This window comes from Sorex araneus, chromosome 2 (assembly GCF_027595985.1).
Source record: "Sorex araneus isolate mSorAra2 chromosome 2, mSorAra2.pri, whole genome shotgun sequence".
NCBI classification, from domain to species: Eukaryota; Metazoa; Chordata; class Mammalia; order Eulipotyphla; family Soricidae; genus Sorex; species Sorex araneus.
In genome coordinates this window covers 224407512-224421838 of record NC_073303.1, presented here as the reverse complement: position 1 = coordinate 224421838, position 14327 = coordinate 224407512, and the positions used below count along the sequence as shown (strand labels likewise).

Here is a 14327-nt window from a genome sequence, read left to right as displayed (position 1 = left end):
AGGCCTAGTCTCCTCATGACTCACCTCAAATTATTTATCTATGATTTTATTAGCTATTTTCTAACGCTGTTCCTGTCCGCGGTCACCCTACCCCGAACACGCCTGATCTTGTTGATCTTCTTCCCTTTTTCAGTCTGTGTGCATCAAGATATGTTTCTTATGTTTCTTGTATTTATTCTCATCTCATCTCCAACATAAATCAACTGAGAGAGAGAGAGAGAGAGAGAAGGAAATTACCTGCCATAGAAACACTTTTTGGGGGGCTGGAGCTATAGCACAGCGGGGAGGGCGTTTGCCTTACACGCGGCCTACCCGGATTTGATTCCCAGCATCCGTATGGTCCCCTGAGCACTGCCAGGGGTAATTCCTGAGTGCAGAGCCAGGAGTAACCCTTGAGCATCGCCAGGTGTGACTCAAAAAAAAAACAACACTTTTTGGGGGGCTGGAATGTGGTGGGAGGGAAATTGGGAACATTGGTGGTGGGAAATGTGCACTGATGGAGGGATGGGTGCTGGAACATTGTACATTGTATGACTGAAACCCAGCCATGAACAGCTTTATAACTGTGTATTTCATGGTGATTCAATTAAAAACAAACATAAACACAATCTCTCCTGGGTAGGAGCAATAGTACAGTGGGTAGGGCTCTTGCCTTGCATGCAATCAACCCAGGTTCAATCCCTGGCATCCCCATCTGTCCCCCTGACCCACACCAGGAGTGATCCCTGAGCACAGAGCCAGGAATAAGCTGTGAATACTGCCAAGTGTGCCCCAAACAAAACAAACAAACAAAGAAACAAAGCACAATCTCTCCCGAGCTCAAGAAATGACACGTGGTTTGAGTATTTCGAGAATTTAGTAAACAAGTCCGTGTTTAACTTATCCAGCTCTTGTTTTTCTAAATCACCAGAGTTTTTTCTGCAGCAGCTCTCAGAATGCAGGGAGCGAGCCCCAGCGTCTAGCTGTGTGGCCTTTGGCATGGTATTTAACCTCCCCGACTCTATCAGCCCCTCCGCCAGAGATGGCAATGGAACAGTGTGAGAATTGTCCACAAAATAAATAAGCACTCGATGAACTTGAGTTGAATCCGAGTCTCTCGGTCTCCTCTTCAGAGTGGAGAGCCTTCGTCTGTTTGCTTAGCTCTCCCCACCCTCACTTTGCCTTCCCCTGGATCTGTTCCAGTCCAAGGAGGTCTTCCGAAACACGAAGTTCCAGCTGTGAACACAGCAGCTTTGAGCCAGGAGACCGAGGACACTGTGTGGGCCGGGAACGGAGTTGGATGCTTCACTCATTCATTCAACAAATACTGAGCACATCTGTGTGGGCTGGGAGCTGAGTTCGGCACTTCATTTCATTCATTCAACAATTCCACAAACACTGAGTATATGGATGAGTCAGGAGCTGAGTTTGATACTTCATTCATTCATTATGGAAAGTTTGATACTTCATTCATTCATTATGGAAAGAAAATCATCGCAGGTCTGTCAGAGAGGCTGGTGGGCTGCGGGCACGCTTTGCCTGCAGGAATCTTCTTCTTTTTTTTTTTTTTTTTTTGCTTTTTGGGTCACACCCAGCGATGCTCAGGGGTTACTCCTGGCTCTGCACTCAGGAATTACTCCTGGCGGTGCTTGGGGGACCATATGGGTTGCCGGGGATCGAACCCGGGTCGGCCACGTGCAAGGCAAATGCCCTACCCACTGTGCTATCGATCCAGCCCCAGGAATCTTCTTTTTGAGCCCGAGCACTGTGAGTTCTCCCGCACACTGCCAGGAGTGGCCTCAAAGCATCAAAGCAGGGAGTAGCTCCTGAGTACCACCAAGAATGATCCAAAACCAAAACCAAAAATCACTGAGTACTTTGCTTTTTGGGTCACACCTCGTGATGTACAAGGGTCACTCCTGACTCTGCACTCAGGAATTACTCCTGGCGGTGCTCAGGGGACTACATGGGATGCTGGGTATCAAACCCGGGTCAGCTGCGTGCAAGGCAAACGCTCTCCCCACTGTACTATCGCTCCAGCCCCCACTGAGTACTTTGGCCAGAGACATAGCTCCAAGGGCTGAGTGTGTGAACGCAGGACGCCCAGGATTGGCCCTTAGCCCCGCATAGTCCCCTAAGCACCACCCATCGTGACCCCTGAACAGGAAGTTCGGAGTAGCTCTTGAGTATTGGTGGGTCTGGCCCCAAAACTAAAGAAGAATAAATTATCCCTAATACTCATAATAATTCTATAAAGTAGGGGAGCGGGGGCTAGAGTGATAGCACAGCGCATTGGGCATTTGCCTTGCACATGGCTAACCTGGGTTCGATTCCCAGCATCCTATTTGGTCCTCTGAGCACCGAAAGGAGTAATTTCTGAGTGCAGAGCCAGGAGTAACCTCTGCGCATTGCCGGGTGTGACCCAAAAGCAAAATATATATATATATATGTGTATATATATATACATATATATATATAAAATAAGGGAGCTGAAGTAATAGTATAGTGGCTAGGGTGTTTGCCATGCACGCAGCCTACTGGGGTTTGGTCCCCGGCATCCCATGTGATTCCCCAAGCACTTATAAGGAGCAATTACAGAGTACACTTGGTAGGGATACTGGAGTAACCCTTGAGTATCACAGGATGGGGTAAAAAAATTACTAATTAATTAAACATATATAGCCACACCATTTTATAGAGAGATAATAGAGGATGTGAATCTGTTTGTTAGGGTAGGTTTGGGCTTCTTTTTGTGTGTGTGTGTGTGTGTGTGTGTGTGTGTGTGGTGTGTGTGTTGAGCCACACCTGGTGATGCTCAGGGCTTACTCCTGGTTCTCTGTGCTCAGGGATCACTCCTGGCAGGCCCCAGGGGACCACATGAGTGCCAGGGACTGAAACCAGGTCGGCCACATCCAAGGCAACCACCCTATCTGCTGTACTATGAGTCAGCATTAGCCGAACCGCCTCCCAGCTCTGCAGTTAGACAGGTGGCAGCAGACACCGAGCAGCCTGTCGGCTCCTACTTACCACCTCCCTCCTGTCAGCCCCTGGCACACCAGCTGTGCCCCCAAACAAAGAATGAGCAACAGTGGGCCAGAGAGATAGCACAGTGGACAGGGCACTTGCCTTGCACGCAGCGGACTGGAGTTCGATCCCTGGTACCACATCTGGCCTGAGCACCGTCAGGAGTGATCCCGGAGTACAGAGGCAAGGAGAAAACCCTGAACACAGCCAGATGTGACCCCCTGGGGTCACGTTGGGTGGGAGGGAAGAAATAAAAGGCAACAACTGAAAAATGCTGCTAGAAATCCAAGCCTGTGTCCACTCTCAGTGCCCTCAGCTTCGGGCCATGTCCGGAAGAGGTTCTAATCCTCTGCTCTAGTCCTTCTGTGACCGTGCCAACCCCCTGCTTTTCCCAAGGCTCCACACTTTGGTTTTATTTTATTTGGGGGTTGTTTTTTGTTTGGTCAGTTGTTTTTTTGTTCTTTAGGCCACACCTGGCGGTGCTCAGGGATCGCTCCTGGTGGGCTAGGTGGGGGCCATACGGGGTGTCAGGAATCAAAGCCGGGTTGGCTGCATGCCAGCCTAGCGTCCTACTGCTATGCTATAGCTCAGTCCCAGACTGGACACTTTAAGGGCCTGGTAGGTCCCCTTTCCCTCCTTGATCTCAAAAACATGTCACCACCTAGGGGTGCCACGGATTTGATCCAGGGACCTTATGTGGCTCCCGAGCCCTGTCAGGAGTGATCCCTGAGCTCAGAGCCAGGAGTAAGGCCTGGGAAAAAAACTAATCAGAATTTAGCTGAGCAGGAGTTAGCTAAATCAGAACAGAGCGGAATGTGCAACAGGAAGAAGGCCCAGCGGACTTTACTTAGGGAAAAGTGGAAATAACAGCTCAAATTGCTTCGCCGTTTTGCAGCCCTGGCAGAAGCGAGGCTCTGTCAAGCAGAGGCGCTAAAGAGGGCCGAGGGCTTGTGTCTTGGCCCACATTCCCCCGGGGGCCACCGTGTGCTCCAGGCCTGAGCCTGAGAGGAGCTGGTTAGACCCTCACACTGCCTGTGCACGGCTCCTGGGGGCCCTGCTGGAGCCGTGGAGAAAGGTGGAGAAAGGGTGCTGGGTGCTGTGAGAGCGCAGATTCCCTCCCTCCCTCCCCACCCCTCTTAGACTAGAGGGAGGAACTGGCAGAGAGGTCGAAGTCTGGAAGTCTTAGGGGAAGCCAACGCGATGTGGGAGGAACAAAGAGGAATCTGAAAAAGGAGCATTGAGAAGGGAAGATGGATGTGGCAGCTGGCAGAGTACAGGGCTTTCCTGCACTAGAACCTACAAAGAAAGAGCACAAGAGCACTAAAAAAGCCACATTTGGGGCTGGAGCCATAGGACAGTGGGTAGGGCGTTTGCCTTGCACGCGGCCGACCCGGGTTCTATCCCCGGCATCCCACATGGTCCCCTGAGCACTGCCAGGAGTAATTCCTCAGTGCAGAGCCAGGAGGAACCCCTGAGCATCACCAGGTGTGAACCCAAAAGCAAAATAAATAAATAAAAGCCAAATTTGGCGCCAGTACGGCAGGTAGGGCACTTATCTTGCACACAGCCAACATGGGTTTGAGCCCCTTCATCCCATATGGTCCCCTGAACACTGCCAGGAGTGATTTCTGAGTGCAAAGCGTCCTACTGCTACGCTATAGCTATAGTAATTCCTGAGTGCAGAGCCAGGAGTAACCCCTGAGCACTGCCGGGTGTGACCCAAAACCAACCAAACAAAAAAAGCCATATTGTGGGGGCTGAGCAATATCACAGTGGGTAGGGCGTTTGCCTTGCACACGGCTGACTCAGGTTCGATTCCCAGCATCCCATATGGTCTCCCGAGCACCGCCAGGAGTAATTCCTGAGTGCATGAGCCAGGAATAACCCCTGTGCAACGCCGGGTGTGACCCAAAAAGAAAAAAAAGCCATATTCTGGGTGAATAGATGTGGGGTTGCGGGGTGGTAAGGTGCTTGCCTTGCACCCAACCTACTTTGGTTCAATCCCCAGAACACTATTAGGGTGATCCCTGAGCACAGAGCCAGGAATAAGACATGAGCATAACTGGGTGTGAACATGCCCCCCCAAATAAAAACACAGAACAAGGGCTGGAATGATAATACAGTGGGTTTGGACATTTCCCTTGCATGTAGCTGACCCAGGTTCAATCCCCAGTACCCCATATGGTCCCCCGAGCACTACCAGAGTAATTCCTGAGTGCAGAGCCAGGAGTAACCCCTGAGCAGCGCTGGGTGTGACCCAACTCCCCACCAACCCAAAAAATAGCAGAACAAAACAGCACTTTCATGGGGCCGAGGAGATAGTACAGGAGGTAAGGCCTTGCCACACACTCAGGCTAGCCCAGTTTGAATCCCTGGCACCGTGTAAGTCCCTCGAGCACCACCTGGGATAAGTCCCCGGCACAGAGCAGCACCAGTCCCTCAACATTGAGGCCCCAGGCCCCCTTTCCAGGCCACATTTGTCCAGGGAGATGGTCACAAGCCTTGTACATGCAGTTCCCTGGGTCTGAACCAAGCACCGCGGGGCCCTGAGCACTGTCTGGAAGAGCCCTGCAGTCACTTAAAATCAGTAATAAAAGCCACACCGGGAACCTGCGGGCAGCGCGGTTGTCTCTTCCTCGCCCAGCCGTCCACAGGACTTGCTGGAGCCCAGGAGAGAAGGCCTAGCCAGAGCCGCACGCCGGGCAAAGTAGCGGTGAGGATTTGGGGACAGGAAGGGAGCTCGGAGGGGGAGACCAGAGAGCGCCTGCCGATGGGGGAGCTCCCTCTCCCCAGTCTTAAGTCCTAAAGTCCCTCCCAGGGTAGCCCTGGGCGACAGAACTGGAAAGAAGGTGATTTTGCCTGGCAAGCTCCCCGTGGCGTATTCGACATGCCAAAAACAGTAACAACGACTCTCACAATGGAGATGTTACTGGCGCCCGCTCGAGCAAATCGATGAACAACGGGACAGACGACAGTGCTACAGTGCAGTGCTCTTCATCTAAGGACTCAGGAAGTCCTTGCTGAGCGGCTTGCTTGGGGGCCCAGAATGTCACGTGGTCCCTGCTCTTGTTTTAGGAAAGTTCGAGAAGGCTTAGGCTCTGTTACCTAAGCCTGCTGGAGTGGGATCTGCCTTCTCCCCGCCCCCCACCCCCCAGGAAGCAGGGGTGCAGCCAGGCAGTGGGCACAGAACAGCCGGGAGGACTGCCCTGCATGAAGAGCAGGGGCGCAGGGGAGGGCGGGGGCTCCTGGCCGCTGGCCCCGGAGAGCACTGAAGTCGGATTCATCACCCCATCATTTTGGTGGAGCCCCAAGCCTCATCCCCTCTGGCTCCCCTTGCAGGCTGGACCTCTCTACAGTCCCCTGCTCAGGGCCCCTGGGCTCCAGACTAGGTGTCCCTCCCCGCGTCAGCCTTCGTTCCCACGCCCTTCTCGCGACTTCCCAGGCCCCCCTCTGTCCTCTCCTAGGCCCCCTCTTCTCACTCCCCCACCGAGTCCTGCACCCCACCCTCCCCCACAGGAACGGGGGAGGCCTCCCCCTTCTTCCCTGTCCTCCCCCTGCTCCTCCCGGCCTCCATCCCTCCCGCCAGCCAGCTGTCCAGCTCCCAAATTCTGGGCGAGATTCCCGGGATGCAAGAAAAATCATAGTCGTTCGGGAAATAAGCCGAAACCGGAGAGGGAGGGGAGAGAGAAGAGTGGGCAGGACCCAGGTAGGGGGGGGGCCGTGGGGGGGGTGCAGCTCTGCAGTCCCACCCAGTTTTGGGAATGCCCCAGCCTTCTCCCCGCTCCCACCCCCCTTCACCTGGCTCTTAAAGGGCCCGGCCCCCAGCCGGCGGCTACTTAAGGCCGAGGGGCTGCGGCGGCCGCATTTGCGCTGGATCGCTGGGACACGCGTGGACGGGGTGTACGTCCTGACCATGACCCCCTCCAGACTGCTGCCGCCCCTGCTGCTCCTAACCCTGCTGCTCGCTGCCCACCCAGGAGGCACCCTGGCCCGGTGCCCAGGCTGCGGCCAAGGGGCGCCGGCGGGCTGTCCTGGGGGCTGCGTGGAGGAGGCGGACGCGGGGCCGCCCGAGGAAGAGTGCGCGGAAGCCGGAGGCTGTCGCAGGCGGGAGGGGCAGCAGTGCGGGGTCTACACCCCTAACTGCTCCCCGGGCCTGCAGTGTCACCCACCCGAGGACGAACCGGCGCCTCTGCGGGCGCTGCTGCAGGGCCGGGGCCGCTGCGTCAGGGCGCGCGCGCCCTCGGGTGAGTCCGCGCCCCGCCCCTGCCACGCCCCCCAGCCCCGCATCTCCGGGGGGGACCCGCAGGACCACGCGGACCGCGGCACCCGCGCCCGTCCCTGCCCTCACCTGCGGGGACAAGCACGGGAGCTGCTGGCACGCGGGCGGGGGCGTGGGGGGCTCAGGGGCTAGCTCACAGGGGCGTCTGGGCCTTAAGCTTGTTTGTTGGGGGGCCTCATCACGGCGGTGCTCAGGATCTGCTCCTGGCTCGGGGACTCTCCTGACGGGGGCTCGGGTCGTCTGGGGGCAAGGCAAGCGCCCTGCCCGCTGTACTATATCTCTGGCCCCTCTTTTTTATTTTTATTTTGGGGTCACACCCGGCGATGCTCAGGGGTTACTCCTGGCTCATGCACTCAGAAATTACTCCTGGCGGTGGTGCTCGGGGGACCCTATGGGATGCTGGGAATCGAACCCGGGTCGGCTGGCCGGCGGCGTACAAGGCAACCGCCCTACCCGCTGTGCTATGGCTCCAGCCCCTCTGGGGGCCTCTTTAAGCCGTTTCCCCGTTTTCTCGGGAGTGGAGGGGACAGGGGGAGAGGGGAGGGGGGAGGGGGAGGGGTTTTGAGCCATGCCACGTGCCAAAAGGGGGCCTAGTTCCAGCCCTGGACCAAGCTGGAGATAGACTAGCAGCTTCCATTTGGAGAGAGGGGGGAAGGGAACCCCAGTCTCGGCTCCCAAACCATTCCCAGGAAGAATAATACCTCCTCCTCTTGGTACCAGGCGGTGCAGAGCACCGGATCCTGGGGTGTAGGGCCACTCCCAACTCAGCCTAGAGCTGGGGGAGTGGGAGCGGCCGGCAGAGAGGGTTAGAGGCAGGGAAAGAAGAAATACACCAGAGCAGCGGGGTTTTCAGGGGCTCCAAGGCCAGAGAGATAGTACCGAGGTCGGAGAGACAGTACCCCAGGCAAGGGGCTGTGTCACAGCCCACCTAGTTCCATCCCCGGCTCTGACGTGGTCCCCCAGCAGGCCAGGAGTGACCCCTGCACACAGACCCCGGAGCAGAGGAGTAGCTCCGAGAACAGCTGGGCGTGCACCCCCCCAAAAAAAAAGTTTCTCAGAACCGTGTGCTCTCCCCTTGGCCCCACCCCAGGGAGCAGGCTACAAGGCAGAGTCATGGGGTGGGTGGGACCAGAGCAAGTAAAGAATTCAAAAGTGGCGGGGGTGGGGCTGGGTAGGGCTTTTGTCTCGCTCACAGCCTACCTGGCTCCAATCCCCAACACCCCATATGCCCCCCCTCAGCACCGAGCACTGCCAGGAGTGATTCCTGAATGCAGAGCCAGCAGAAATCCCTGAGCATGGCAGGGTGTGACCCAAAACAAAAACCAAACAAAAAAGACAGCCCCCCACCCCCACCCCCTCCCCAGAGGTGCGAGAATTCCTAGTTTCTCTCGAGAAAGGCTGGGAAATGAACTTGGAACTTCTTTCAGTCCCAAATGGCTGGATCCTTGCTGCTGGGGACCCTTGTCGGGGGATCCTTGTAGAAAGGGTCACCGTGGAGGTCAGCGTGATGGGACAGTGGGGAGGGTGCTTGCCCGGCACGGGGCCAGGATAGGTTCCATCGCTGGCCCCCCATGTGGCCCCCTAGGCACCTCCAGGAGTGATCCCTGAGTGTAAGCCCTGATCAGCGCTGGGTGTGGTCGCAAAACAAGAGAAAGGGTGATGTGGGTCAGAGGCAGTGGGCAGCAGCGGGCGGGTGGGCGGGCGGGATGGAGAGGTGGAGGTGCGGGTAAGGTCCGAGGGGTGTGGCCGACGAGGGATCAGAATGGAGCCTGCAGAGGAAATGCCTTTGCAAGTGCACTGAGACAAGGTCCAGGTCTGAGGGCTGGGGACCTCCGCCAGCGCGTGTTTGGGCCATGAGGGGAGAGGGGGTCCCTCGAGGGTCTGGGGGCTCATTTTACAGCTGGGGTAAATCCAAGCAGTGCCTGCTCCTCCCACCCCGCCTTTTCCTCCCCTTGATTTACGACCTCCCCAGTCCTGCGCTTCCCCGAGTCCCCAAGGCGCCCCGTGCGAGTCTCCGTCCAGAGCCGGGAGCCGCCAGCCAGGGTGCGCGGGAAGCCCTCGGCAGCCTCTTCCCAACGGGGTCCTGCTTCCGGGCTGGAATCCGCGTGCTCCTGGGACTGAGCCACGGGGGACCAGCAGGGGGAGGCCCCCATTGCAGTGTCCCCAAAGTCGCCACGTCTCAAGCTGGTCGGGCGGACTGAGTCACAGTAGGGTCACAGCAGGGACATACATTCCACTTGGGTCCCTGCTGACCCTCTCGCGCCTGTTCTCTGCCCTGACCTGCTCCGCCACCTGCTGGCCGCTGGTGGAACAGCCGCGTCTTTCCGCCCCAAGGCTCCCCGGGTCTCTCGATGTTATTTATTTATTTATTTATCATTTATTTATCATTTATTTATTTATTTTTGCTTTTGGGGTCACACCCGGCACTGCATAGGGGTTCCTCCTGGCTCTGCACTCAGGTGCTCAGGGCACCCTATGGGATGCTGGGAATCGAACCCAGGTCGGCTGCGCGCAGGGCAAACGCCCTCCCCGCTGTACTCTGGCTCCCTGGCTGACTTCTGATCTCTCTGCCCCGCTTCCTCTCGCGCCGCAGGGGAGAGCCCCAAGGAGGGTAAGCACCAAGCAGGCTCCGCTCGCCCCCACGACGGGAACCGCAGAGACCAGCAGAGGAACTCGGGACCCTCCGCCACTCCCACCCGCCCCAACCCCGGGGGTGTCCAAGACACAGAAATGGTGCGTTGGGGCTGTCGGGACAGGGCAGCCCTGGGGCCCCCCGCCCGAGGCTGCTCCCCTGGGCGTGGGGGCGTCTTGGGGCTGGAGCGCCCCTGAGCTGCGGCTCCTCCCGCAGGGCCCGTGCCGCAGACATCTGGACTCGGTGCTGCAGCAGCTCCACACCGAGGTCTTCCGAGGGGCTCACACCCTCTACGTGCCCAACTGCGACCATCGTGGCTTCTACCGGAAGCGACAGGTGGGGCAACGCCTCTCGCCCCCCACTCCCTCTTCAGCACTGGGAGGGGAGCAGGGGGCAGAGCTGACAAGGTGGAGAGGGTGAGGTGCTGCCTTTAGGGGCCACAGACTGAGGATCGCCCCGAGGTCCGGAGAGACCGCGCAGGGGGGACACACTGGCTTGGCCCAAGGCTAAATCGGCATCGGTCCCCGACTCTGTGAGCCCTGAGCCCTGCCAGGGGTGACCCCTGAACACAGAGTCAGAAGTAAGCTGGACGAGGCCCCGAAAGAAAAAGATTCTGTGGGGCTGGAGTGATAGCACAGCAGGGAGGGCGTTTGCTTGGCACGCGGCTGACCCGGGTTCAATTCCCAACATCCCATCAGGTCCCCCAAGCACTAGCAGGGGTAATAATTTCTGAGTGCAGAGCCAGGAGTAACCCCTGAGCATCGCAGGGTGTGGCCCAAAAAGAAAAAAAAGATTCTGAGAACTAGGTCCAAGGGCTGAGCTGTGCTAGGCACGCAGGAGGCCAGGGCGCGTTCCCCCGGCACTGCTCCTGAGCACTGCTGGGCGAGTCTCCCTCACAAGAAAGCCAGCAGGAGGGGCGGCAGCCAAGCTAGGCAGACTGCAACCTCAGCGGTGCCAGGACGCACTGTGACAGGCCGGCGCTGGGCCCACCCGCATGGCTGTCCATGCCCAGGTCTGGGGCAGCTCCTGAGAATGCTGCAATAGCGCCAGGGGCAAGGGCACTTGCCTGGCATGTCTGAGTTTAATCCCCAGCACCGTGTGTGATGCCCCGAGCCCTGCTAGGATCCCTGAGCACAGCGCCAGGAGTAAGCCCACAGCACAGCCAGGGGTGGCCCCAAAGCAACATGAACAAAAGGTTGCAGGGGCAGGAGCAACAGCACAGCGGGTAGGGCACTCAAGTAGCTGACTGGGGTTCGATTCCTGGCACCCCATATGGTCCCAGAGCACTGCCAGGGATCATTTCTAAGTGCAGAGACTGCAGTGACCTCGGGGGCTCTGGAGAGACCGTACATCAGGCAGGACGCCTGCCTTGCACACAGCCAATCCAGGGTCATTCCCGGGGACACAGGGCACAGCCCACCGGGAGTGATTCCTGAGCACAGAGCCAGGAGGAGCCAGGAGCTCAGCTGGGTGTGGCCCAAAATGCCCACACAGAAGAAAATGGAGCAAGTGGGTATTGCTGGGTGTGGCTCTACAAAAAGCTGCAGGCCAGGGGCCACCCCATAGAGAGAGAAGAGAGAGAGAGGGAAAGAGAGACAGAGAGAGAGAGAGAGAGAGAGAGAGAGAGAGAGAGAGAGAGAGAGAGAGAGAGAGATGGACCAGGGGTCACCCACTTAGGATCTCTTTGATTTTGCTTTTTGGGTCACACCCAGCAATGCACAGGGGTTACTCCTGGGTCATGCACTCAGGAATTACTCCTGGCAGTGCTGGGGGACCCTATGGGATGCTGGGAATCAAACCTGGGTCGGCCACGTGCAAGGCAAATGACCTACCCGCTGTGCTATCACTCCAGCCCCAAGGGGCCACCCACTTAGAGAGAGACAGACAGACAACAGACAGAGAAAGAGAGAGAAGTGGGCCAGTACCACCCCCACTTAGAGAGAGAGAGAGAAAGAGAGAGAGATGGGTCAGGGGCCACACACTTAGAGAGACAAAGAGTGAGAGAGAGAGAGAGACGGAGACAGAGACAGAGACAGAGAGATGGGCCAGGGGCCACCCTCTTAGAGAGAGAGAGAGAGAGAGAGAGAGAGAGAGATGGGCCAGGGGCCACCCCACTTGAAACTCAGCCCTGCCGAGTGGGCCTGAAGAGTTGCTGTCGCTGGAGGGGCAATGCTGGGCGAGGGGGTTGTCCTGCCGTGCCAGGCCCAGCCAGTGTTTAGGCGTCTGAGCTGTGCCTGCCCCGGCCCCGCCAGCAGGCACCGTGTCGTGTCGTCAGTGCCGGGGCTGGAGATGAGGCCTGCAAGGGAGGGGACGGCAGGTGCTGCCGGAGCCCTGGGCTCTGCCTCACCCCCTTCCTCTCTCCCCAGTGTCGCTCCTCCCAGGGCCAGCGCCGAGGGCCCTGCTGGTGTGTGGACCGGATGGGCCAGCCTCTGCCGGGCTCCTCCGAAGGCCACGGAAACTCCCCGTGCACCAGCGCCGCGAGCAGTGGCTAAGGCTGCGGTGGGGCGTGGGGGTGCTGCGGGGACACTGGCCACTGTCCCCGAGGGCCATCTGTCGAGGGACGAGTAACTCCACGCCCTGAGCTCCACGCACACCCGCTTCACACCCTTCCCCGCTGTCCCCATGCCCCAGGCCCTCTCACGTGGAAAGTGTGTTGGTGCAGTTTGGGGTGTCAATAAAGCAGTGTGGGGTGCCTGGCCTACATCTCTGCGTCTCCTTCTCCCATTTCTGGAGCCCCTGGCCCTCTCTACGCCCAGTCCTGTCCCCACAGTCCCCCTCTGTGCCCCTGAGCCAGTAGGGCAGCCTCTCCAGGCACCCGGCGGGGAGGGGCGGGAGGGGAGCAGGGGGGTGGGGTGAGTGGGGGGGTCACCACTCAGGTCTGGGATTATGACCTGGCTTCTAACCAATCTTTGGACATGAGGGGAAGTGGGAGCTTTGATGGTTAATCCCATCTGCAGCCTGGTAGAAGAGAGTTGGAAAAGTTATTTCTTCCTTATTTCCCCACTAAAAGGGGAAGAGGGTTACGCTGCCCTGAGCTCCGAGGGCTGGCCACGCCCAGGGGCTTTTCCAGAATTCCCTCCTCCTTTTTTTTTCTTTCTTTCTGGGTCACACCCAGCGATGCTCAGGGGTTACTCCTGGCTCTGCGCTCAGGAATTGCTCCTGGTGGTGCTCGGGCATCCATATGGGATGCTGGGAATCGAACTCGGGTCAGCCGCGTGCAGGGCAAACGCCCTACCCACTGTGCTATCGCTCCAGCCCCTCCTTCTTTCTTTTTTAACTCCTGGCTGCACTAAGGTACCACCCCTGGTGGGGCTCAGGGGACCAAATGTGGTTCTGGGGATTGAACCCGGGTCAGCCGCGTACAAGGCAAGCGCGCTACCCACTGTGTGATCTCTTCGGCAGCCAGAACGCCCTCCCTCTATGCACAGTGACCTCGGGAGGATTTTCTTTCTCTTTTCTTTTTTCCCCTTTAACACGATTCCGATCACGTGGTTTACACAAAGTAGGAATGTGTGACACTTGCTTAGAAGAAACTATGACTTAAGACATGAAGGTCACAGGTCGGAGAGTTAGTAGAGCGGGTAGGACACTTGCCTCGAACCCAACCCGGGGTCGATCCCCGGTACCCCATATAGGACCCCCACCCCACCCCAGTCTGCGGAAAAGCAATCCCTGAGCATCACTGGATGTGGCCAACAAAACAGAACCAATAATTCAGGGTCGGTTTCCTGAAGTGTCGAAACCAACATAGGAGAACTCAGGAAAGGTTCTTTTTGGTCAGACTTGGTCCTTCCTTCTGTGACAACTCCTGGCTTTCTTCCTGCTGAATAAGAATTGGTTTGACTGAGCCCACCAGGAGTGACCCCTCGGCCCAGAGCCAGGAGTTGGTTCTGAGCACAGCTAGATGTGGGCCCCAAAAATCAAAACGAAAAACGGGTTTTGCCTCCTTTCTGCCCACCCAAGAGGGGGTGAGTGGTATGTCGGGCTTCCCCCCCAAGGGTCCCGGGCACTCAGTGCCACTACATTGAGGGGGGGGCGGTCACAGTCCCTTCAGAACAGACTCACCCAGACGTCCAGTCTCCTGGCCTCAGGGAGCCCAGGCCCAGCTCCGGGAGGATTTTTTTTTTCTTTTTGGGTCACACCCGGCAATGCACAGGGGTCACTCCTGGCTCTACACTTAGGAATTACCCCTGGCGGTGCTCGGGGGACCCTCTGGGATGCTGGGAATCAAACCTAGGTCGACCTTGTGCAAGGCAAATGCCCTCCCGCTGTGCTATCGCTCCAGCCCCTCCAGGAGGATATTTTGACCCCGCCCCCCGCCAGCCCGCCTGGGACTGGGAGGTAAGGCGTGCTCTGTGCTCCTGATAAGCTTCAAGCTTCCTAGAGGCAAAGTCCCCTCCCCATGACATGCAC

The 14327-nt window shown here is 57.8% G+C and overlaps 1 protein-coding gene across 1 annotated transcript; it reads left to right on the top strand.

Moving 5' to 3' along the window:
• The first annotated feature begins 6810 nt into the window (after positions 1-6810).
• Positions 6811-12617, top strand: IGFBP6 (insulin like growth factor binding protein 6). Its single transcript, XM_004601839.2, has 4 exons — positions 6811-7247; positions 9876-10015; positions 10131-10250; positions 12281-12617. Exons 1-4 carry the CDS (start codon positions 6917-6919, stop codon positions 12404-12406), a joined length of 717 nt encoding a protein of 238 aa, XP_004601896.1. The 5' UTR covers positions 6811-6916; the 3' UTR covers positions 12407-12617.
• Positions 12618-14327: the final 1710 nt, after the last annotated feature.

Coding starts and splice junctions, on each gene's coding strand:
- IGFBP6 (XM_004601839.2), top strand. CDS start 6,917: ATGACCCCCTCCAGACTGCTGCCGCCCCTGCTGCTCCTAACCCTGCTG. Junction 7,248..9,875: donor CAGGGCGCGCGCGCCCTCGG/GTGAGTCCGCGC, acceptor CTCGCGCCGCAG/GGGAGAGCCCCAAGGAGGGT. Junction 10,251..12,280: donor GCTTCTACCGGAAGCGACAG/GTGGGGCAACGC, acceptor CTCTCTCCCCAG/TGTCGCTCCTCCCAGGGCCA.